The 25747-nt window shown below is 49.3% G+C and overlaps 1 protein-coding gene across 3 annotated transcripts in view; it reads right to left on the bottom strand.

Moving 5' to 3' along the window:
* Positions 1-12685: 12685 nt before the first annotated feature.
* Positions 12686-25747, bottom strand: part of ATP8B2 (ATPase phospholipid transporting 8B2) — a 21852-nt gene continuing 8790 nt past the window's right edge. For 2 of the 3 annotated variants that reach the window (XM_007457992.1, XM_007457993.1), the window contains 18 exons: positions 25502-25590; positions 23482-23678; positions 20556-20764; positions 19652-19695; positions 19228-19393; positions 18745-18933; positions 18476-18591; positions 18223-18387; positions 18027-18138; positions 17783-17888; positions 17514-17658; positions 17153-17336; positions 16782-17005; positions 16428-16511; positions 15842-16087; positions 15549-15687; positions 13773-13903; positions 12686-13516 (listed from right to left, as the gene is read on the bottom strand). In XM_007457992.1, coding sequence (XP_007458054.1) covers positions 13238-13516; positions 13773-13903; positions 15549-15687; positions 15842-16087; positions 16428-16511; positions 16782-17005; positions 17153-17336; positions 17514-17658; positions 17783-17888; positions 18027-18138; positions 18223-18387; positions 18476-18591; positions 18745-18933; positions 19228-19393; positions 19652-19695; positions 20556-20764; positions 23482-23678; positions 25502-25590 — 2825 coding nt within the window. In that variant the 3' untranslated portion in view covers positions 12686-13237. Of the gene's footprint in view, positions 13517-13772; positions 13904-15548; positions 15688-15841; positions 16088-16427; positions 16512-16781; positions 17006-17152; positions 17337-17513; positions 17659-17782; positions 17889-18026; positions 18139-18222; positions 18388-18475; positions 18592-18744; positions 18934-19227; positions 19394-19651; positions 19696-20555; positions 20765-23177; positions 23679-25501; positions 25591-25747 lie in introns of those variants that run through there. The other variant, XM_007457994.1, reaches the window with a different exon arrangement.

Below are 25747 nucleotides of genomic sequence, written 5' to 3' on the forward strand. Positions count from 1 at the left end.
CAGATGAATGGATAAACAACATGTGGTATATTCCCACAATGACATATTATTTGGCCAAAAAAAGGAATCAAGTAATAATACATGCTACAACATGGATGAAACTTGAAAATGTAATGCTGCGTGAAAGAAGTCAGAGACGCAAAAGGCTATGTATTATATGTTTCCATTTATATGAAATACCCAGAATATGCAAATTCATCAGAAATAGAAAGCAGATTAGTGGCTGTCAAGGGCTGTGGCGGGTGGGGAAATAAGAGCGACTGCTTAATGGCACAAGGTTTCCATTTGGGGTGATGAATAGGTTCTGGAACTAGATTGTGGTAATGGTTGAACAACATTATGAACGTACTTAACGCCACAGAATTGTACGTTTTTAAGTGGTTACAACAGTAAGTTTTATGCTAATCTATTTTACCACAATTTACAAAGTAATTGAGGACCTCAAAGAGCTTTTCTTTAGGTGGATAATATGTAACAATATTTACCATATTAGAAATTAAAATTGGGAATTTAAAACTATGTATACTTTAATTCATTCTAAATAACAAATTAGACCATTACAAATAACATATATTTTATTTGGGTTTTGTTGTTGTTGTTTGTTTGTTTAAAAAAAAGAAACAGAAATAAGAGTGGCATTGTTTTACATTTTTTACTTTTATTTCAATTCTGTCTTATAAAAGACAGCTTGATTCTCATGTCAGCTTCTGTCTCCAATCTGTTACATGATAATTTAGTTGAAGTATATAAAGAAAATTTGCACACCCATTGGATGGCTGCTGACAAAAACAAACAAACAAAACCCAAACCTCACAAAATAAGTTTTGTTGAGGGTATGGAGAATTGGAACCCTTGTGCACTGTAGGTGAGAATGTAAAATGGTGCAGCCACTCTGGGAAACATTATGAAGGTTTCTCAAAAAAATCAATCCCGCCTCTGGGTATATACCCAAAAGAACTGAAAGCAGGACATTGAAGAGATATTTGCACACCCATGTTTATTGTAGCACTACTTATAATAGACAAGAGGTGGAAACAACCCAAATATCCATCAATGGATAACTAGATAAACAAAATGTGGCATATACATACAGTGGACTATTACTTGGCCTTTAAACAGGGAAATACTGATACAAGCCACAATGCAAATGAACCTTGAGGACATTATGCTAAATGAAGTGTCAGTCATAAAAAAGATAAACATTGTAAAATTGCATTTACATGAGGTATCTAAAGTAGTGAAATTCATAGAAACAGAGAGTAGAATGATGGCTGCCAGGGGATAGAAGGAGAGGGAAATGGGATATTGTGATTTAATAAGTACAGGCAGATCTCGGAGATATTGTGGGTTCAGTCCAAACTGCAATACAGTGAACATCACAATAAAGCAAGTCACACAAAATTTTTCGGCTTCCCAGTACATTTAAAAAGTTATGTGTTTACACTATACTGTAGTCTAGTAAGCGTGCAATAGCATTGTCTGAAAAAAATATGCATACCTTAGTTTAAAAATCCTTTATTGCAGGGCTTCCCTGGTGGTGCAGTGGTTGAGGGTCCGCCTGCCGATGCGGGGAACACGGGTTCGTGCCCTGGTCCGGAGGATCCCACATGCCGCGGAGCGGCTGGGCCCGTGAGCTTTGGCTGCTGAGCCTGCGCCTCCGGAGCCCGTGCTCCGCGACGGGAGAGGCCACAACAGTGAGAGGCCCGCGTACCGCAAAAAAAAAAAAAAAAAAAAAAAATATTTCAAAAAAAAAAAAAAAAAAAGAGAGGACCTGCTTATAGACTTCACAGATGTGGGCTTCTTTTCTTGCCAAGAACATGTCTTCCAACAATAGGATAAGGCTTGTGATGCTTTCCTTCATGGCAATCAGTTGGAATTAACTTATCAGCTGAGCCAGCAAGAGGAATTAGATCAAACAAATTTTGATTTCAGCATTCATCAGATAGCTGAATTGCATCCAAAACGACACTATTATCTTTGTTTGCCAAGTGCTCGTTGAAGAAATTAAAGTGTGATTAAGAGTGTGCATTTTGTAATCATTTTCTTAGTGAAAGAAATATCAAAAGTATAGATATCATATCTGCAACCCATGATGGGTTAACCATTATCTGACAATGCAGCGTTACCACAAACCTTCAATTTGCAAAAAAAAAAAAATGTAATATCTGCGAAGCACAATAAAGTGAAGCACAGTAAAACAAGGTGTGCCTGTGAAAAAGAAAGTTTGGCATTTACAGATATGTAATTGGAAAATAGAGTATTTTAATAGCCTTTTCAGATAATTGTGGATATTCTCTTTTTTTAAAAAATTTATTTATTTATTTATTTATTTATTTATTTATTTATGGCTGTGTTGGGTCTTCATTGCTGGGTGTGGGCTTTCTCTGGTTGTGGCGAGCAGGAGCTGCTCTTGGTTGCAGTGAGCAGGCTTCTCATTGTGGTGGCTTGTCTTGTTTCGGAGCATGGGCTCTAGGCACGCGAGCTTCAGTTGTGGCACACGTGCTCAGTACTTGGGGCTCGCGGGCTTAGCTGCTCTGCGGCATGAGGGATCTTTCTGGACCAGGGCTCGAACCTGTGTCCCCTGCATTGGCAGGTGGATTCTTAACCACTGTGCCACCAGGGAACCCCAAAATGTTCATATTCTTTTTGTACATTAAAATACGTTGGTCAAAAACAAAACAAAACAAAACATTGGTCTATCTTGTGCTTTATTTTTTAATATTTATCTATTTTTTTGGCCAGGCTGTGCTTCATGCAGGATCTTACTTCCCTGACCAGGGGCTGAACCCACACCCCCTGCAGTCAAAGCGTAGTCTTAACCACTGGACGGCCAGGGAAGTTCCTATCTTGCGTTTTTAGTGGGCTTTTTAATCATGCAAATTTTTATAACACTGTGCATTGGTCATGGTGTATGATCCTTTTAGTGTGCTATTGAATTCATTTTGCTAGCATTTGGTTGCAAATTTTTGCATCTATATTCATCAGGAATATTTGCCTATAGTTTTCTTTTCTTGTGATGTCCTTATCTGGCTTTGGTATCAGGGTAATTCTGGCCTCATCAAATGAGTTTGGGAGTGTTTCCTCCTCTTCAATTTTTTGGAACTTTGAGAAGGACTGGCATTACTTCTTTAAATGTTTGGTAGAATTCACCAGTGAAACTATCTGGCCATTTCTTTTTGGGAAATTTCAATTACTGATTCAATTATTTGTGATTAGTCTGTTCAGACTTTCCATTTCTTCATGATTCAGTCTCGATAGCTTGTATAATTCTAGGAATTTATGCATTGCTTCTAGGTTGTCCTATTTGTTGGTATGTATTTGTTCATAGTAGTCCCTTATGATCCTTTGTATTTCTGTGGTATCAGTTGTAATGCCTCTTGTTTCATTTATAATTTTATTTATTTCAGTCCTCTCTCTCTCTTTTTATTTGCTAACCTGACATCAGTTTGAATTCTTTTCTTCTTATCTTGTAATCTAGCAGCCAGCCATTTATTTAATTCAAAGCTTAGCATTTTCCCCTTCAGTTTTACCTTCAGCAAATGTCTAAAATTGTCTTAAAGGGATAGCACATTTAAATAATTAATTTAAATTATTATTTTTTAGATAGCTAGTGGGAAGCAGCCACATAGCACAGGGAGATCAGCTTTGTGCTTTGTGACCACCTAGAGGAGTGGGATAGGAAGGATGGCAGGGAGACGCAAGAGGGAGGAGATACGGGGATATATGTGTATGTATAGCTGATTCACTTTGTTATAAAGCAGAAACTAACACACCATTGTAAAGCAATTATACTCCAATAAAGATGTTAAAAAAATAAAAATAAATTATTTTTTATTTTTTTATTTATTTATTTATTTATTTGCCACACTATGTGGCTTGCAAGATCCAGGAGTGGCTGTTTGTTCCAAAGGAAAATAACCCTGTATCTGCAAGATTATCTCCATCCCCTTTCTCATCCCAATGGGCACACCTACAAATGAAGACTCTTGATCTGCCCAGGGTGAGGATATTTTTCTCTCTTTTTACTCTGCAATGCATGTAGCAGCTCTTCTCCCTAGTTGACCCAGTTGGTGACAATGCAGACTCTGTGAGCAGAGGCCAACCTGCAGCTGCAGGAACCTTCTTTTCAGCATTCCCCTTACTGCCTCTGGAAGCCCTGCAGAGCCTCAATCATTGCCCTGGTCCATCAATAGGAAAGTCCCAATCATTCATGATGGTGGCCATTCCACCTCACATCTCATCCCATCTCATTCCACGTCACATCTCATCTCACCAGCCTTTTCTGCCCTCCCCTCTTCTCTCCGGGTTCTGCTTATGTCACTGTGTGATGATTTCAGTAGATCAAGTAAAAACTGTATTACAGGGCTTCCCTGGTGGTGCAGTGGTTGAGAGTCTGCCTGCTGATGCAGGGGACACGGGTTCGTGCCCCGGTGTGGGAAGATCCCACATGCCGCAGAGCGGCTGGGCCTGTGAGCCATGGCTGCTGAGCCTGCGCGTCCGGAGCCTGTGCTCCGCAACGGGAGAGGCCACAACAGTGAGAGAGGCCCAAGTACCACAAAAAAAAAAACTGTATTACAGACGACAGTAATGCTAGGAGGAAAGAATGAAGAAAACCAGCACACAGTGATTAGAGCCCATGTTTGTACAACCAAAGAGTCAAGAAATTATGGATACAAAAAAAAGAAAAGAAAAGAAAGAAAGAAAAAGGAATGATGGGTTGATGGATACAGAATGAGTAATCAGCTGTGGCTGGCAGGGGACACCATAGCAACTCCAGCTAGGACAAGGGAAAAAAAAAAAAAAAAAAAAAAGGGCAGCAAGCCCTTCATGCCTTTGTAGTATTTATTATATGGATAACTATTTTTAATAGTCAAGCTCTTCTGTTATAGAACAGATTTTCTTAGTTATGAATATGTAATCTGACTTTGATTCTCGTCTATCCTTGTAGGCCAAGTAGAAGCCTAGTGCCATGATACAACATAAGGAGTTTTGGACTTCTGGATAAATTATGCTAGAATTCCACACAGTTCAAGGGTCTATATCCCCAAAGCAGGTATTCTTCTTATACCACTCTTAGACTCAGGCAAGAAAGGCTACTGTTCTGGGTTCATCTAGAGCACCCTCTCACCACCACTATGGGCCTTCCTCTGGCCTCCCCACTCTAGGGACTGGCTTTTCTGGAGCCCACATTGACTCCTTCTAGACCAGGGCTACTCAAAGTGGTTCTCTAACCACTACCAGTCAGCAAACTTCTTGTTACTGGTCCACAACACACACTAAATATAGGAATTGAAAGCATTTAGAAAATTTTATCACAATTTGACTTTCTGCAACTTCCAAGCTCCTGATCATCCTCCATTTTCCAGTAGTGTTAATGTAATTCATTGCGTTGCTAGAGCTAGTGCTAGTAAAATTACATTGCATTTTATAAAAGTAATAGTTCATCCCAGATTGGAAACTTAAAAAGCTAGCCATTCACCAGAAGCACTGTTTTATTTTAGACTCTGGCATTTTCTGCCCAAGTAGCCTGAGTCCATTACCTCCAGGGTCTCTGCAGGCCTCTGCCTGGGACATCCTCAGGTGGGCAGACCGCTCTACAAGTGTGCACACCTGGCCTCAGTAGGTGGCCAGGAACAACTGTTCATAGGTGTGCAGATTGAGCTTGGATTTGTGAGCTGCAGTGTCCATTGTGTGCATGCAAGACCCCTCACAGTGCAGAATGGAGGGAGGGGAGAGGAATGGGAAGGGAAAGGGTACAGACTGAGGGTTGGAGCCATGAGTGGCAAGTTTTAAATCCAAACCTGGCCTTCCAAGTTGTTATGAAGATATATCTGTCAAGGTAGAAGGATAGAACACACTTTAACAGTGTGTTAGCCTGACCTCTTAAGGCCTCAGTACTCAGACAAGTGGTATGTGGGCCTCCATTTGTTACTTGCCCTGGGGCCCATAAATGTACCCAGCAGACCTACCTTAGGCATCCCTGGATGGACAGCTGAGGAGCCCATTAAGCTACATGCACTCTGTAAAGACACATGAACGTTTTCTTGCATAAGTTTTAAGCGGACCCTGAGTCAATAAGATTAAGAACCACTGGCTGAGATATTGCAGAAAATCTGCTGGGACAAGTCGGCCTGTTCCACTATGCTACTTCCAGAGACAGAGTCAAGGACTGTCTCTTCCTCTTCTTGGGGCAAACCTAGAGAACAGCCATCACTGGTGGCCATGAAGGTCTCCTGCCTGCTTCCTGTATCCTTTGTATCTCCTGAAGACAAATCGAAATTATAAAGGAGTATCGACTGAAAAAACAAGAACAACAAAACCAAAACCAAAAACTGCACAACCTAAAAGCTGCGAGTTGTGTTTTACTGAGAACTACAGACCAGGAGACAGCCTCTCATATAGCTCTGAGGCAAAGGAGGAGCCAGGATATATAGGAGTTTTTGCTGGGGAAAAACAAACAAACAAAAGTAGTCAAACATCAAAAGATTATTGCTAATCACAAAAAAAGAGACATCTCAAGTTAATGATTTTAGTGCTTTTCTGTGTATGGAAAGGTGCAAGAGTCTGGGATCACTGAAATTATTCCTTTGATATGTACCTTAACTCTCTAGGGCCTGCATCCTGTTTTTTGCCAACCTGAATTCCCTCCAGGGTGCACCGCTGGGGCTGGCTGCAGTCCTAACAAGCCCCAAATAAACACCTGTTTATTTCAGTCAGTCTGTTTCTAAAATTTGGATTAACACTCCCACAGATCAGACTTGCTGGGTTTCCAGGAGTCGTCCCTTCCTCTCCAATAAAGACCCAACCCCAAGATCCAAGCTCTTGCGTTTTCCCCCGCCCTGGCCCCGAGGGTCACCAGGCGTTGGAGAAGCCACTTTCCCTGCAGGGGCAACTGCTGGCCTTCCTCACGCTGTGCTGGCAGGGGAGCCTGGGGCCGCTATGAGGAACAGAGGCACGCTCTGATGGGAGCAGGTTCCTAACCTGAAGCCCTGTCACAGCAGCCCTCCACCTGGGCGTTTCCGGCAGAAGCACCACATCCAAGGGTGACCAGGGAAGAGAGGCACCCGGGCTGGCTCCACAAGGCGAGCAGGGCCAAGAGAGTGGCTTGCACAGGGAGTGGGGCAGGACATGGTCTTTTCCTTCCACCCATACCCCCTCCTCACCTCCTGCAGGCCCTGAGTAAACCTGGGCACCCTCTCCGCCTCTTCCTGGTACTTGGACCCACACTAGTCCCCGCTGGGCCCTGGGGCACACAGAACTGACCTTTCCCAGGGTGGCTGGGGCCTCTGGATCCTACAGTCATGGGCAGATGGAAAATTTCTGCAGAACCTCCGGCCCAGACAGACTTCAAGCCTCAAGCTGTCCTAGCCAAGGGGGAATCTCATGCTCTTGTCCAGAAACACTCGTTTCTTAAGGGAAAACACCCCATAACGTTTTTTTTTTTTTTTTAGATGGATTCTAGGCCCTAGGAAATGTTTGGGAAAGACTTCCCTGTCGCAACTCAGCAATATGAAGGCTACACCCTCCCTGGCTGGCTCAGCTGCTGCCACTGCAGCGCAGCTCTCAGCAACTCACTGAGAACTGGAAAGCTTCCTGAAGTCTTGGGAGAGTCAGAGAGGAGGTCAGCATCTCTAACTGGGGTCAGGACACAGTTCTTCAAGATAGGAGGATGAAGCCCCAGAGGAGCGTCTGCATTGAAGCCTGGAATAGACACCGTGTCTTCCACGGGACACAGTCAGAGCCACCATCGCCTCCCCCATCCCTGACCTTAGGAGGTAGCCCTCCAAACCCAAACTCTCCCCCACACAATGTAAAAACTTGGGTTCAGTCTTCCCAACTTTGTTCTGAGAAATGAGATAAGAGGAAGAATTCAGCTCCTCCCTTCAGCCCTAGAGCTCCAGCTGCTGGTGCAGGGAATCTCCTAATAACCGATCCCTCCTGAGTAGAGACCACAGTCCCTAGTCCTGGGTCTTTATCAGTGACTCCCTCCTCTGTGCTCGAGGGGGTGGCAATGGTGCGATGCTGCAGCCACCTGCCTATCTGACCTGAGTCCTCTGGTCTCTCCCCATTATCTCCTGCAGCACCAAGGAATGTAGTGTTATCCAGCTTTTCTGGCAGAAAAAATGTCTTTGTGTTTTGAATCTCAACCTATATGGCTCCCCCTTAGGGCCAGAAATTTGGTTGGTCACAATCACTGGGAAATAGTGGCTCAGGACATTGCAGTTTAATTCATTTCACGCTAAACATCAAGGAAGATGAAATATACAACATGGAACATGGTGGCACCAGAGCAGATGTATGGGGTTTTCTCTAGGACCTGCAAGTCTGGCTTTGGTAACTGGGAAGATAGCATGTCATTCCCTGAAATAGAGGGTGCCGGAGGAGGAGCAGGTGCTGGGGGAAATAATGTTCATTTGGAGGCATGTTGAATGTGAGGTGCTCGTGGGTCATCCAAGGAGAAAAGTCCAGTGGATAGTTGAATACAGGCCCTAGAGCATGGGGGTGAGCAGGGAGAAGTCCAATCTGGAGGTGAACCATGGTGATGCTCCCAAATCTTATGTAAACCATGGGTTTGGATGGGGCCATTCAAGGACCTTGCACTGACCAGAAGAACTCGGAGCCAAAATGGTACCATGTGGAGGAAGAGCAGAGGAAGGAGCTCCAGGAAAGGAGACTGAGAAGGAGCAGCCAGAGAGGCAGAAGTGAAACCAAGAGGGGTTTTGTTTGTTTGCTTGTCTGTTTTGTTTTTAAACCAATGGATGACAGAGTTTCAAGGAAATAAGTCAACAAAGTCAAATACTAAGAGATTGCAAGTAAGATCAAACCTGGGACTTGGCCACATGTTAGTCAAAGGCGATTTTGGTGAGAGCATTTGAGGGGTGGGTCAAGGAGAAGCCAGACGGTAGGGAGTGCAGGAAGAGGACGAGGACACAGATCACTAAGTAGTTTACAGGGCTGAGGAGGGGGCAAGTGCGGGAAAAGCTGAGCACCCTTATTTGGTAAAGGGAAGAACCATGAGCGAGGAAGGGGAAGGTAAGATAAAGAGGACAATGGATGGGGGATCATGGAAGGTTAGAGGATGGGGGCTGCGTGCCCTGCCTCTGCAGAGTGAAACTTGTAGGTGATGGGGAAAGATGAAGTTATTTTCCTCTGTGAAGTAGGAGGTAGAACCATCTGCATGGGGTAGGGTGGGAGATGGTGGGAAGGAGTTGAGGAAAGAGAAGAAAGTTAGGAATTGTCATTGAGGGGAAGCAGAATGAAAGTAAGCAGAGATGCACAGCATTGCCTCACTGTGTGACAGGCCTGCTGGGGCGGGAGTCTGTGAGTTCCCAGCTCCTCTACTCAACATGGTCACGCGGCTTCCTCCTTTCACATGGACAGCTCACCATGGGACACGGCATGTTGACCCAGCATCGGAGTGTTGCTGGGCAGAGTGGTTAATACCAGACCACAGGCTATGGGCTGGGATGCGAAGCAAGAGCCCACACAAAGGAGCTGCCCGACCAGAAGAGGAGGAGTTTGTAGTATGTATTAAGAGTACAGGTGAGAGGCAGAGGAGCTGAAGGATACAGACAAATGCTGGATTGTGACCTTTTGGAGGTGACACTCCCGATGGTAGTGGGGCGCCCATTGGGAGTGCACTGTTTTGTGGAGAGGAGGTGAATGCCCTCAGAAATGAGGAGGCCGAAGGAGAACAAAGTGAGGGCATCACACAGATTTCTCAGACACACATTCCGAGAATGCACTAGGGTAATGGTGGGAGAAGGGACCGGGGAGAAGGGACCGGAAGACAGTAAGCCAGGTGCCCAAGTCCTCAGTGAGTGCAGGGAAGGAAGTAGGAAATCAAGAACAAATGAGTTATCTGAGCGGCAGGAGACTCCAACTCATGCTTATCTAGAGATGGAAGAAAAGATATCTGGAAGAAGCAATGAGAGTAAAAATAACTCAGGCCCTGCCCCTCAGATATGTATAATGGGATCCTGGGTGAGGGGAGACCTCAGCCGCTCATTTGAGAAGTGGGGGAGAACATTCTCTCCATGCTTGAATAGCACTTCATCTGTCCTCTGAAACCTCTCTTGTAGGTCAGCAGTGGGTGGGGTGGGGAGTGGGGACCCTGAGGATCTGTCACAGGGTGAGGGGCAGCAGCCCTTTGTTGGGGTGAAAAGTGGCAGGAACAGGAAAGTTGGGAGCCTAACCAGCCTCAAGGGATTAAGGCCTGTTTCTCTGTCCTGGGGGTGGGGGGATTGAGGCCAGATGCCACTTGCTGCCTGAGGCTCAGGGTTCCAGAAAGAGCCTCTGATAAAAGGCTGATTTGCACCTGAACAGGTTCTTCCTGTGTGGAGGCAGGTACCAGTTTGTGTCCCAGGGGTCTGTGGGCTCTCCCTGCCCTGGACTATTCCTCAGGGGGAAAACTGATCTTATCTCCATGTCTTTCCTCCAAGCTTAAGCACCACTGATTTTTGTATTTTATTTTTATTTACTTATTTATTTTGGCCATGCTGCGAGGCATGCGGGATCTTAGTTCCCTGACCAGGGATTGAACCCGGGCCCCCTGCAGTGGGACCGAGGAGTCCTAACCACTGGACCACCAGGGAATTCCCAGAAATCTCTATTTTTGAGAAGGAAAAAAGGGAGGAAGAGGAAGGACTGCCACCATGACAGAAAGGACTGGCTAGGTCAGAAGACGAAAGGGTGGGGTGGGGGAGTTGACGGGCATCAGAGTCCAGCACCAGCCCTGAGCTCTCCTAGGACACGAGCTCGCCTGGCTTCCTCACCCTCCTCCCTCCCTGAAAGACAGAAGCACACCTTATCTGCTATCCTTCACTTCCTGCAGTCTTGGGCTGCCTTCTTTTTTTTTTTTTTTTTTTAAGCTGCACGGCATTCGGGATCTTAGTTCCCTGACCAGGGATCCCTGCCATGGAAGTGTGGAACCTCAACCAGTGGATAACGAGGGAAGTCCCTACTTAGGCTCCTTAATATTTACTTCTGTGAAAAGCCAGGAAGATGGGAGGCTATGAGGCCTGTGCTAATGGAAAAGGCATGGGGTGGTGGTTAAAAAAAAAAAAAAAAAAAAAAAAAAAAAAAAAAATCAAAATATTTACCCGGTCCTTTCCCCTACGCATACCCACCTATCTGGTATGTGTTAGGAATGAGTTTGGCTTGTGTTTGGAAAAGCAAACAGTCAAGGTCCTAAGCACCCAGCCATCAGCAGAACACAAAGTCCCTGTGATCCACCTCAGTCCCGCCCACTGCCCCATCTTCCAGCTGAAACTCAGATACCAGAAGGTGTGCAAACAGAGGAGGTGCTCTACCCCACCAGTCAGATTCTGTTTTCTCCACTTCGGCCCACATCTACCCACTCAGTTCCATTTAAGAAACAGTTTCTATCTGTCTTTACTTTTACCACCAGTCTTGGTTAAACATCAGAAAAGAGACAAATTAGACACTTCTCAGAAACTGGAATTTTATAAAAAGGCATTTTTCTCTTATATCCATAAAATGATATAATTTTTGCAAGTATAGAAATGTGTCATAAATTATACAGAATGTTCCTTAATTACAGCTCATTGCAACTTGGTACTTTCCTCCCTCCCTAAAAAACGAGAGAGAACCAAAAAAATAATATATATATAACTGTGTGTGTATATATATATATATATATTTATATATATATATATATTTATATATTTATATTTATATAATATAGACAAACAAAATATGAAAAAAAATCATTTCCTCTTTGGTATAAAAATCAGACTCTCACCTTGAGAGACACACAAACAGACATGATGTTGGGTTTGTAAACCATGTGGCCTAAAGAATTTCCCTGTCAAGCTTTCCCCGCCCCCACCCCCTGCCCACCCAACCCTGCCTCAACGCAGCCCACCTCCAGTTCCCTTGGGACTCCCACATAGCCCACTCCCAGCTCCACACCATTCCTGAGTAACCCTCTCCACTACCAAAGACAAGGAAAAAGTTCTTCCCGAGACTGATTTGGTAGCAACTAACTTGGGAGACACGTAATTTGGGGAAGTGCTTCCTAGGTGTAGATGATGGAGAGGAAGGACAGGCAGGCCGAAGCTCTGCTGTCCAGACCAAGCCAGGCGCGGGGCAGCCGCCTCCTCTGCTTTTCCCCACCACTCAGTACAGGGACCCCACCAAACCCCGCCGCGTGCTGGGCCTGGAGCGGGCGGGACCTCTTTTACCAGAGGGAGAAGTAGAGGTCAGCTTCCCTTTAGCCTCATCTCATGGTGCTCAGCTTCCCCTTTTGGGCCACCTCAGGCGCAGGAAGACACCAACGAACAGGGAGAAGGAAAGTCAGAACAGACTCTGCCAGTAAACTTGGGTCTAAATTTAAAATGAAAGAAAATGTTCTTAGGACTACATTTCACACCCAGCTTTAGGTCACTGAGAAGGACAGGGCCACTTTCCTAGGCTCCAGCCCAATACCAGCAGGACTCACGGAATCCAGGAGTTGCGTGTGTTGAGGAGGGGTAGCACTTCACTCTCAAGGTGAGGAAGGAGACAGGAGCAGACCCCTGTATACTCTCCCCGCACCCTGTGGCTGACAGGCACCTCCCTCGCTGGTCAGCCTCTGTCCCTCGTGGGCATCAGCCCCTCCCAAACCGCTCCACATCTATCCGGCCTCCTCTTCCCCAGGAGAGTTAAGACACCAATCACAACATAAAAGTCATATAAAGGCCTCCTCCACTTGCCAAATAAAAAAGACAAAACCAAACTGGACACAAACACACATCAAGGAGAGACACACACACTGTGAGGGGCCGAGGGCCCCAGCAGGTCTCTGGCTTCCCGGCATGATACATTCTTGTGTAATTCAGGAACAGGGGCTCTGGGGCCCCTCTGGGGAGTGGGAGTAAAAAAATACAGAGATTACAGTCTCCCTGTGGGCTCCCAGGCAGGGCAGGGGCAGACACAATCTCTCACAGTTTTTTCTTCTGTTTTTGGTTCCACATCTGATCCCCCACTGGGGCTGGTCAGCCCCCACTCTGCCCTTGGGGCCGGCCCCCTCCACCCTCCCAGCTGCTAGGAGGGCCCTGGGCTGGGGATGCCCCAGCCACTCCTAGTGGGACCAGCAGGACAGAGTCTACCAGGGGAGATGGGATGAGGACCTGGGCAAGGAATGAGGACCCGCAGTTCTGAGATGTTGTCCTCTCGGTGGCCGGCCAGCCCTGAGTGCGCTGATCACCGGCAAGGGGCGTCCCCGTCCCAGCCGTCACCCCTTGAGGGGCTTGTCGGCCCCTCCGCTGGGGCTGCTGGTGCTGTCACTCTTCTTCCTGCGCAGGCTCTCAATCCAGCTGGAGCTGGAGCGGGTGGTGAAGCCAGAGAGTGCCAGGGAGCTGAGCCGCATGTTTTTGCCAGACATGATGAGCTCCCCGAAGCCCTCCTGGTGGGAGAAGGCGTAGCCGGAGCGCCGGGAACCCGTGCGACCCACCCGCCTCATGCAGCGGTGCTGGGCCTTCTGCTTCTTCCTCACCAGCTGGGTGTAGCGGACCTGGCGGGGGAGGCACGAGGGAAGGAGCCTCCGTCAGCGTGGCAGCGTCAGACACCGCCTCAGGGAAGGGCCCCAGAGCGCCTGGGATGGGGCAGGCACGGGCACCTCCAAGACTGCCCAGGCTGTCTGTCCCCAGGAAGGGCAGAGGACCACCGTCCACGCACTTAACAGAAACTGCAACCACAGGCGTATTTAAGCCCGAGGGCTTTCGGACACACGGGCTCCGTCCCCCAAAGCAGACAGGCTGGCCTCTCACCGTGTCTGAGAGATCCGGCTTCAGGTTCAGCCTGAGGAACCGAAAGGCGACCACAGGCATGATGCAGACGACTGTGGTGAGCACGATGGTCAGCCACACGGTGGGCTGGGCCAGGGTGTTCTGGGCATTACCTGGGAACAAAGGAGTCAGGGGCCTTGGGAGTCACAAAGCAGGTGAAAGGGCAGCACTGCCCCGCTGAGTTCCCCATTTCTTTTTCTGGCAGCCCCACTTCCCCAGTCTCAAAACCTAAGTCATCCTTGTCTTCTCTTTCTCTCTGCTCTCCAAATATTTATCTCCAACTTGGACTCTAGCTCCAAACTCTGAAAACAACTTCAGACCTGTTTTGTTTTGTCTTTTCTTTTTTCTTTTTTTGGCTGCACGACATGCAGGATCTTAGTTCCCCAACCAGGGATCGAACCCGCACCCCCTACAGTGCAAGCGCCAAATGATAACCACTGGACCGCCAGGGAAGTCCCCAGACCTACTTCTTTAACTGCCTTAACCTGACATCTCTGTTGAACATCTAACAGGCACCTCGGTTTCACACGGCTGAAAGTGAACTACTGTTTCCTCCACCCCAATCTGCTCCACGTCTTCCCCAGCCCAGGAGATGCCACCACCCACTAAGCTGCTCCAAGTAAAAGCCCCGGAGTCAACCTGGTTCCTACCCCCACCATCTCAGGCCCCCATCCAATCTGCTGGCTCCATTTCCAAAATATCTATGGGATTCCACCACTTTTCACTCGACTCCAAGCCACCATCATTGTCACCTGGGTTACTGCTATAGCCTCCTAGCTGGTCTCCCTGTTTTCTACCTTTGCCCTCTACCTTTTATTATCCACAAAACAGTAAGAGTGATCCTGTAAAAACATAAATCAGTTTATGACATTTCCCTGCTCAAAACCCTCTGATGATGGCTTCCTATCACATTTAGATTAAAATTCAAAGTTCTTACTTTGACCTATAAAGGCTTAAATGATCTGGACTGATTCTCATCTCTGCCTTCCTGCCTCAGCCCTACCTTCCAACCTCGTTTCCTTCACTCCCCCAGCTCCTCTGCTGCTGACGACCTCCCCACAAGCCCTCACCTAAGGCTTCCATATCACTGTTTCCTCTTCCTGGGCTGTTCCTGTCCACAGAGGCACATGGCTCACTCCTTCCTTTCATTCAGATTTCTCTGTGCCAATGTCTCTTCCTCAAAAGGGCTTTGCTGATGACCCTTGTACCTTGATGCCATTCCCCACTCTCTCCTCCAAAAAAAAAAAAAAAAAGAGAGAGAGGCTCCTGGCAAGTCAAGTGCACACCTGACAGAGCCTGGCATTCTGACTCCTCAAATGGCCTGCCTTTCTAACCTCTCTTCCACTGCTTCTCAAAGGGTATTCTTGTCCTACCCTAGCTGGAGCACTCTCTATTTCCTAGAAATAAACAGCCTTTTCACACTTCCAGCTCTCCGGCTTGGAATCTGGCTCCCCAGTCCTGGCCACACCCTCAGCAGCCTCTTCTGGGGGACTATCCCTGACCACCCCACAAACAGTCATTCTGCTGACCATGAAGCCTGCCACCCCTTCGCCTCCCTTGTAGCCTGGCAGGGCTGTTCTTCATTTTCATGGATATGGAGACCCTCTGAGGGCAGGGCCTGGGTCGGATACTAGATCCTGACAGCACCCTGCAGAATACCTGGCACATAAAGAGGGTTGAATAAATGCCTAACTACCCCATTAGTCCCAGAACAACTGTGATTCCTCACTGATTCAAGAGGAAGCCACAGGCACTCACCCACAAACCGGAATTGGTTTGGAAACATGTCAAAGAGCCCATTGCTGTGCATGGCAAAGAGGATGGCAAAGTAAACCGCCAGGCTGCCCCAGATGAAGAAGTGGTTGATGGCCGTCCAGTAGCCGGTATCCAGCCCAATCTGCAAAAAGCAGTTGTTACAGGCAGAAGGAGCACCCCCCCCGACCAAACCCCAGTCCCCCCTCCCAGGAACAGAACTGCAGTGCCCAGTGCACCCCAAGGACAGGAGCCCCACCCCTTCCAGAGGGGAGGCCAGTTCCCGGACTGCCTCCTACCTGCACACTGACCACGATGACCAGTGAAGTGGCCACGGTGACCGCAAAGGACTGGTAGTCAGCCAGCTGGGTGCCATCATCGCGGGTGGCCTCAGCAAACACCCCATAGGGGATGAAGAACATGAGCACAGACGTGTAGATGCCCTGGGCGATGCAGATGAAAAATTCCCGCTTGTTGAAGAGGAGGTTCAGCTGGCCTGGCTCATACAGCTTAGGGTACTCCATGCTCCGCTGCTCCGGGACATCCTGTGTGCAGAGGGCCAGTGGCACAGGATGCCTCAGAAGCTGCCGCTTTAACTCAGGAAGGCTGAGGGCAGACTCTGTCCCCCTGCCTCTTTTCTTCTAAATTCTTCGACAGCTATATCCGACCTCAAGCCAGCTGCCCCCAATCCATCTTTTGTTCAGCAACCCAGGGGAGTTACAGGTCAGGTGTGGCTGACAGGGAGAACCAGCCACACCCTGACCAGCTCACAGAACTGCCTTCCCAGGGACCACAGGCAGTGGGCACAAGCCTACCACTATCAGGTGGCTCTCTTGCAGCAACGTCTTTCTCCCCAGCCCGCCCGGTCATCCAACTCCCCCATACCTGATCGAAGACCCCCATAGCCAGGACTGGGAGGGAGGTGTACACGATGTTATAAAGGGTGATGAAATACTGGTCATAGACGGTCTGGAAGGAGAACAGGGAGCGAGAGAGGAGTGAACATGCAGTCTTTCTTCACTACAAATCAGGCGGAGGAAGACAGCCGACGTGGCATATGTGGAGGCCTAAGGAATTTTCTGGAACTCCCTCTCCAATTCTTCAACAAGCATTTTCTTAAATGCATGCATCAGACAACAGCCAGGCCCTAAGGGGACCAAGCAATGAACAGGACAGACACAATCTCTGTCCTTAAGGAGCTTAAGGATTGGCAAGTCAGGGCAGTGGGGAGCTCATTACCTGGGCCGAGAAGCCGCAGAAGAAGCCAAACCAGAAGTGGACCATGGTGAAAGCGAAGTTCTTGTAAAAGAAATAGCAGAGGAACTTGCACATGCGCAGGTAGGACCAGCGCCCGTGCACCAGCAGGAGGCGTTGCAGGAACTTGAACTGGGAGAAGGAGTAATCGGAGGCCAGGACAGCCTGGATCCCTTCCTGCCCACTGATGCCCACACCAATGTGAGCCGCTGCAGAGACAAGAGATGACACAACAGGATGAAGACAGCCACACCCTTCAGACTCACATCACATTTTGGCCCCCTCCCCCATCATTCCTCCCTGGGCCCCTCTCCCTTCCCCAGCGCCCAGCCGCCACACCTACGCAGTCCACTCACTTTTGATCATGCTGACGTCGTTGGCTCCATCCCCGATGGCAAGGGTCACAGCCTTCTTGTACTTCTTAACCAGTTCCACCACTTGTGCCTTCTGCAAGGGGGTCACCCGGCAGCAGATGACAGCTTTGCAGGCACAGGCTGTCTCCAGAAACTCCAGCTCCATGTCTGCCTCTAACGCATGGGCCTGGAACACAGAGTGCTGAGACAGCCCCAGTCTTCTCCAGGAGAGACCTGAGGGTCAGCTCGTCCAAGTCCCTGTAAGACCGCAGCCCCTCTGAAGTCCAGGGAAATGGGAACATGGTAAGATCTACGAGCCACTCTCTGAAAAGATACTGCCCAAGCGAAGGAAGACGACACTTACCAGGCTGTGCCCATTGATAACCAGGGCGTACTCCCCAGCCACGGCTTCCAGGACAGAAGGGAGCTTGGAAGAAGAAAGCTTCTCCTGGTAGGTGAAGCCATTGCTTACAGTGCGGGACGAGTCCATCATCTTCTCCCGGGCTTTCCTGTGAAGGGGGAAACGAGACCATGGTCTGCCAGGACAGGAGCAGGGATTCAAGCCCAATCGGGGAACCTCTGCCCGATCCCCAGGTACACGGCAGAGCATCTACCTGCCTCGGGCCTTTTTACCTGAGCTCCTCCCGCACTTCCAAGACCGTGTGGCCAGTGACGATGAACACCTCCGTCATGTCGTCCGTCAGCATCTTGCAGGAATAACCAATGTTCACAGCCGTCTCTACCAAGAGAGATTGCAGGAGCTCTGGGCAGGCCCCCGACAAGGTCAGCGCACTTGCCAGCCCAATGTCCTAGGCTCATGCAAGGACTCCACGGGGCTGTGTCCAGATGCAATCTCCTCGGCCCTGCTGGTTCTCACCTTGCTTGTCCCCTGTCAGCACCCAGATCTTGATGTTGGCCAGCGTCAGGAGGGCGATGGTCTCTGGAACCCCTTGCTGAAGCTTATCCTCAATGGCCGTGGCGCCCAGCAGCTGAAAATACCACAAGGGTCCCTGGGACGAGAGTCCAGGCACGACTCCTCCTTGCCCACCCTTGGCCCGTTCTGCAGCCCATACCATCATGTCGCTCTCAACCTCCTCGTAGACGCTGGCCAGCCGGTCCTCTCGGCTGTCCTGGGCCAGGCTGGCCTGGAGCCGTCTCTCGGCCCATTCCTCATAGTACTCTTCATCCAGATCCTTGTAGGCCAGGACCAGGGTTCTCAGCCCTTCGCCCGCGTACTCCTGGAGAAGGAGTCAAGAGAGTCAGCCCCCAGCCCCTCCCACCACCCCGGGAGTAGCAGAACCACAGGGCTCTCTTCCTCACGCCTACATTCAGGTGGTCAGTGGTGGTGTTGAGGAGCTCTTGGGTGGAGTGGTGGAGTCTGTCCAGCAAGATGGTGTCAGCCCCTTTGCAGTACAGTCGGATCTTCCCCTCTGGATTCCGCACTACGGGTGGGGTGGGGGGAGAACATCCCAGAAAAATTCAGGCAGGTGAAGCCCCCCCAACCTTAAAACATCAAGGGTCACCCAGTACACCTCACCCATCCCGGGTCTGCATGCTGCCCCTGAATGTCCCCAGCACCCCCGTCCCGGCCTCACCTATGACTGACATCCGTTTGCGGATGTTGTTGAAGTCCAGGATGGCCAGCAGCTGGTAAGTGATGGCTGTGCCCATCTCGTGGACAGTGACGGTCTTGGGTGTACGAGAGCGGAATACGAAACCAAAGTTCCTGGCTGCGGTGACCAGAGCCCCCTCGTCTGGCGACTGGGCTTTGTAGTACAGCTCCCCTGGGTGGGGAGGAAGAACACAGGTGGTGTCAGTGGCCCCATTCTCAGCTGAGTGTCCCACCCAGGAAGCCCCAGGCAGCCACACTGCAGACCACAGCCCGAGCCCAAAGGCACAAGCCAGGTGGGGGAGAACACAAGCCAGCTCCTCGGCTCACCTTCGTTTTTCTTTTTCTTTTTTTAAGGCCGTGCTATGCGGCACGTGGGATCTTAGTTCCCTGACCAGGGCTCAAACCTGTGCCCCCTGCATTAGAAGCATGGAGGCTTAACCACTAGACCTCCAGTGAAGTCCCTCACCTTCGTTCTTTTCTTCTGACATGACGGTGTGACACAGGGAAAGGAGGCGGAAGAACTCGTGCGTGTGTGGGTCCCCCATCTTGACAGCCTCCAAGAGGGTAGGGTCCCAAAATAAGAACTTCTTGTCAGCCAGAGGATTGAAGGAGAAGTTGACGGGTTCAGGCCTCTGGAGCAGGTAAGAGGGTGATCAGGAAAGGGTGGGTCAAGAGGCTGCCTCCCAGGGAGGCGCTGTCCCCACCAAGATCCTGTCCACTGTGGACCTCAAGATTCCCACTTCTGCTACCAGCTCTTCCTTAGAATACCATTTCCTCCAAGCAGCTTCCATTTCCTGACCAGACAACACATCACTCCTAACCACACCAACCCTGCCCGGGCACCCTGTGTTTAACTGGCACAGACAATCACCATGGGGTCTGGACCTTACCTCTCCCAATTCAGCTTTGTGGCCCAGGACATCGAACACATCACCTACACACAGCCAGGACAGAAGGAGGAGCACCGTCAGAGCTCGAGATCTCACAGAGCAGGGGGAGAAGCCTCCAGCACAGGACCCCCCCAGGCATCTGGAACCCGCAACCCTAGTCACTGAGTGAATGTCACCCAGATTCACACGGCTGACTCAAAGGACAGGAGGCGCAGGCACCCTGGATCCTCAGAACTCCAGGACTGAAAGCCATGACACCCACTGCTCTCCATCCCCATCCACGCTCCAGCTCTCCCCCCAGGGCAGCTCCAATTCCACACCCATGTCCCCAGGGCTCCCAGGCCCCTTGGGGTGCCTTTCGCTCTTTAGGCCTGCACAACAGACAAAGCCTTACACACTGGCCATGGGGCCTGGGTTAGTAGAGAAAGCAGTTAGGAGAGGGGCTCACTCTGCATAAAAGACCCCACACACGCTGACCAAGCCATCCCAGCAGCTCAGCCACAAGGCCACTGCAGCGGGGCCACACTGGAAAGGCCATGGTCACATTCCAGAGACTCACAAGGGCCCTGGACAGCAACACAGGGAGAGTCTAGACTCCAGCAGGGCTGACAAGGTCCAACCTGGCCGGGGTGCCCAGGAGCCAGTGTCTTGGGCTTCACTTCAAACAGCCAAGGAGCTCCCCTACTGCCTGGAGCTGGGATCGGGGTGAGGGCACCAGCAGAGGAGAGGGGAAGCACTGTCAGTGTCTACCTCCTGACCCGGGGCGCAGAGCAGACCCTCTCAAGTCCCACAGACCCAGGTAGGAGAGAAGTAAAACCCAAACATCAAGACAATTGTGGGAGCCCCCGTAGCACAGTCCTTCAGGCGAGACGCAAGCCCTCGGACCCTGGAGGCGCAGCCATACCGTAGCTGCGGCCGTTGATGGAGCACTTGTTGAAGACCATGATGTTCTGGGTGAGGGTGCCCGTCTTGTCGGAGAAGATGTACTCCACCTGGCCCAGCTCCTCGTTCAGGGTGGTGGTGCGGGCCTCCGCGGGCGTCCGCCTCTTCACGCAGAACATCTTCTTGTCCCAGTTGATGAAGTAGCTGTGGCCCAGGCGGATGACTTCCACGCTGCACAGGGCACAGGAGGTGAGGCTGGGGCAGGAAGGGGAGGGGGACCCCACCCCCACGGGCCTTTGCTGCAGGCCCTCCGCCTGGGGAGAAACAAGAGTGGAGCGGATACCTGGGCAAGGGCACCTGGGTGCGGGAGGGCAAGGAGAGCCTAAAGGTGGGGGTCCCCGACCCTGACCCTCTGACGCTCTCCAGACAAAAAAGGTGCAAAGGGCCTGGGCAGGCGGGACAGACGGCACAGGCAGAGGAGAGGGGACTGCGGGCAAGGCACTCGACCAGTTCTTACCTCAGGACTAATAATACAGAAACCATGCAGAGAAAACAAGAGAAAGTGCAAGAGGGAAGGAAGAGAAAAAACAAAGAGAAAAAGAAATAATGAGGGTGCTGCGCGTGCCACAGGCACACAGACGTCCCTGCAGGGAGAGGAAACCGAGGAGGCCCTGGAGCCCGTGCCTTGCTGCCCGAACACAGGCGAGCTCGCTCCTTCCGCCCAGCTCTGGGCTGCACAACCTGACCTGGGGTGTTTGGGAAGAAGGCGGGGCAGACTGAGATGCTGACTCCAGAAGGAAGCGGGGCCTCAAGAGTCTGGGGAATAACACCAATTTACAACGGCACAGGGCTCTCAGCATCCCAAGGTGTGTTCGCATCATCCTCTTTACCAGGCATTACCCTTGGGATTTGGACTGCCAGCATCTCAGAAAGGGCCCCATGTTTAGGTCCAGCACAGCCAAGCAATGGGGCCACATCTGGAACCCTGCTTCCAACCTGACTGAGGCTGCTGTCAGGATCCAGCTACCACACAAAAAATGAGCTGGCTGGAAATGCCTTAATGGCCTTTGCCCCACTCTGCTGATCAAGCGTCCCCTCTCCACCCTCCCCGCAAACACATACTGTAACCTGATGACACTTAGAAACTTTCTCAGGCAGCTACCATAGGCTTCGAGTGAACTTGGATACAAAACAAAGACAGCGAAGTCCAAAGATGGAAAAAAAAAAATCAGATTGGAAACAATAAAACCTTTAAATAGTAATGAAATACCAGAGTTGTGATGATAATACCACCCATTATTCGTATAGTAATTTAATTTTTAAAATGTATTTTCCAATCTTGTATCTTATATCAAAATGTCCCTATTAAGAGAATGAAACTGGTATTATTCTTCCCACTTTACATGAGAAAACCAAGGCCCTAAGGGACTGTGGATTTGCCTGAGGTCACGTGGCTACTGAGTAGGCAGGACTAAACCACAAGCCTTGTGAGTCTCCTCCTAATGCTCAAAAGCCCCTGTCCACTGTCCACCCTCAGCACAGAAACTCCTTATCTCCTACTCACTGTCAACAGCACTAGGACTCAGTGGCTAGTGGGGAGATCTGAGGACTATTAGGGGAATCTATGTGAACAAAAAACAACATATGGGAAGAGATCTGAGCATCTCTGTAAAGCATTTCCTCAAAAATGTTACAGGTTGGGAGTTCCCTGGCGATCCAGTGGTTAGGACTCTGCGCTTTCACTGCCGAGGGCCTGGGTTTGATCCCTGGTCAGGGAACTAGGATCTCACAAGCCACGCAGCCAAAATAATAAAAATAATAATAAAGTATACAATTTGATAAATTAAAAAAAGTCACAGGTTCTCTTATCTCAAGTCCAAGGCACTAAATACAAAAAGATCTTCTCTCTTCTTGCCATTCTTTCTTCCTCCTGCATCCCCCCGCCCTTCCTGTTCATTCTCCCTGTTAACATTCTCTTTCCTGCAAACATCCTAGGTGTCCTCTTACTCCTATTCATGCTGTATGCCACTGCCAGCCAATACTTCCTAAAGCATTCTTTAGATTTTTTTAAAGAATCTTTTAATGGTTTCTTAAGTAAAAGTCGATTGGCAAAGATTCAGGACCCTCCACAATAGGGAACAAGCTTATGTTTCCAGCTCTCTGTCTCACAGCCCCCCACTCACAGTCCATGATCCTGACAAACTGTCCCAGGACCAACCATTCCAAGGTCCCTATCTCTGTGCCTTTGTTTCCAGCCCTCTCCTCCAGGCTCCACCTTCACCCATCCCTGCCACCATTCAAAGCTCAAGTTCACCAGCAACCTCTTCAAAGATGTCCTCTCTGATTAACTATGCGGGGAGTAATGCTCTTCCAACCCTCATGGCACTTTGTGCCTCTGTGGTATCTCAGTGGGATGCATGGTAGCTCGGTGTCTTACACTGTTTGCATCTCTCCTCCCCTACCAGTTTGCTGCTTTTGAAGGCAGAGGCTTGTGTGATGTAATACACACATCAACTGTGTCCCCTTGCTTTACACATAAGGGTAACACTGAAGGTGTTACAGCACTAGTTCCCATTTTGTTTTATAACATGTTCAGATTTATCTCCCTCTACTAGACTGAAGCTCCTGGAGGAAAGGAAATCCATTCCTAATACATCTTTGTATGTGCCACAGCACCTAGCATGCTTCTTTGCACAAAGTCGGCATGTGATAAATATGTGCTGAATAAACCAATATGGTTTCTGTTCTAATACAATCCAAAGTGCCAGGAAACTGTGGTGAAGTTTGCTTTGTACAAAAAGATAAACAGATAATATAAAATGTTCACAGCACAGGAAGGAGAGGACCCCAAGTTCACTCTCGAGAATTTCGTCTTCACAGAAGACAGAAGTTTGCCAAGGGACCACCTGAGTTCCCTGGAGAGACCCCAGAGCAGAGAGAGCGCATACCTGACATAGAGCGATATGGGCACAACGGTGTTGAGGATGATGATGTAGGACCAGAAGGAGAGGAAGCCAGAGAAGAAGGCACTGTCCACCGCCTCATCCCAGGGCAGGTAGACCTGGAAGCGTGTCCCAACCTCGTGCTCCCAGATGGCATTGCCAATGGCTAGGATCACCCCCATGCAGACCAGAAATCCAAAAATCTGCAGAGGAATGAGAAGCAGAGGCTAAGCTGCCACTTAGGAAGCCCTCAAAACCAAGTGCATCTCTGAAGGTCACCACTGGTACCCTGAGCTCTTGAAAGCTCAGGCATCTTTTCTTTTTTTTATAAATTTATTTATTATTTATTTATTTTTGGCTGTGTTGGATCTTCGTTGCTGCGCACAGGCTTTCTCTATTTGTGGCAAGCGGGAGCTACTCTTCATTGTGGTGCACAGGCTTCTCATTGCGGTGGCTTCTCTTGTTGCGGAGGACGGGCTCTAGGCACGCAGGCTCAGTAGTTGTGGCTCGCGGGGTTAGCTGCTCCGTGGCATGTGAGATCTTCCCGGACCAGGGCTCTAACCCGTGTCCCCTGCATTGGCAGATGGATTCTCAACCACTGAGCCACCAGGGAAGCCCCTCAGGCATCTTTAAAATGGTGGCATGCTCTAGTGGGAAGCGCCCAGAACTGGTGACAGGTTCTAGTCTGTCACTGACCATCACGTGGACTTTGACGTTTTCTCAACTGTATGCTGGGAGGGCTGAAATGGTTGTGTAGCTCCCACTCTGACATCCTAGAACATTTGGGAGACCTCAAAGATGGTAAGAGTGGGGGTGAGCTACTTTCAACATACCGAAGAAGCTTACTAGAAATCACCCATTTACCAGAGCTAAGCCTCTACAAGCTAACAAAAATGCCGGGATTTCCCTGGTGGTCCAGTGGCTAAGACTCCACGCTCCCACCGCAGGGGGCCTGGGTTAAATCCCTGGTCAGGGAACTAGATCCCACATGCCACAACTAAGAGTTCTCATGTTGCAACTAAATGTCCCACATGCGACAGCTAAGACCCAGCGCAGCCATAAATAAATTAATTAATATATTTTTTTAAATGCCAAGTTTCTGTAATGTTCATTATCTTATACAGATTGCCAAAAAAAGTTTTTTAACCAAGACACAAATTATGTCTTCATAAACGTAGATTTCTTAATAGTCAAAAAACTTATAAAGCTTGGAGTCCTTGAAGAAGGATCATAAGAAAGTTTTGGTGGTTTAAAAGAAAAAAATTGAGACCATTGCATGATTTCAGACATCTATCTTCAAAGCTGCCTCCACTCTGGGTGCTTTGAAACAAAGCAGGAACCATCCTGATGCCCAAGGACTACCAGGGGGCGATGCAAGCCTTGGCCTGATAGCCTCTCAGACTGGGGTTTCTGCAAACCCTTCAAGGCCAGGGAGGAAACTGTCTCACCAGAGGCTGACCCCAGCTTTTGCAAGCTGGCGTGTGGGGGGCAGGCAGCAGGCAGTGGGAGCACAAGAAGGGGAGGAGAGCCCAACAAGGAGCTCAAATTTTTAGCCAAACAAGAGAAGGATTCAGGAATTGCCAAAACTAAAACAGAAACTTTTCCTTTGGGATCCTTTGCTCTTGGAAGTCAGGGGAAAAGACCCTGCTATCCATCCTCCAAATGGAAATTTTTCTTTTAATTCGCTCTCCATCCCCATGAAGGCCTCCTTGTCCCTGGCAAAGCAAACAGAAGGTCACATGCTACACTAAGTCACCATCATAACTGGAATCCAGAGAAGGGAAGATTTGTTTTAACTTTCTTTAAGTTGTTGATTCATGCACGTTCCTAAGGTTTTTTAAATAACATCTTCCAAGTCCAAAAAGAGCCTGAAATAAACACTGTCTTTGAGTGGTTGACCTGTCAGTGGCTTTAAAGCTAAAACCTGAAGGCTGACTACTGACCAGAGAGGAGAGATGGAAGTAAAGGGACCCGCCCAGGGAGAACCAGGAGGGCAGGGGCAGGAACCATATGTGGGAAGCCTTACCCAGAGCACCAGTGTATTCATTAGGCGATCAATACTTGTTCTCTTGAATTTTGTCCTGCCGCTGTTCTGCATTAACTTAGTGTCAGGACCTAGAAAGGAATGCGAAGGGCTGGGAAAGCCAAATAACAAATCTGCCTCTGGGCTTCTGCCCCAGTCCCCAGACTACAGGACATCAGGGTGGAAGAGAGACACTGGCTGGATGAGAAGCTTGGATCCAGGGCGCACTCAGCCTCCTCCCGCATTCCT

Source organism: Lipotes vexillifer, unplaced genomic scaffold, assembly GCF_000442215.2.
Source record: "Lipotes vexillifer unplaced genomic scaffold, Lipotes_vexillifer_v1.1 scaffold238, whole genome shotgun sequence".
NCBI lineage: Eukaryota > Metazoa > Chordata > Mammalia > Artiodactyla > Lipotidae > Lipotes > Lipotes vexillifer.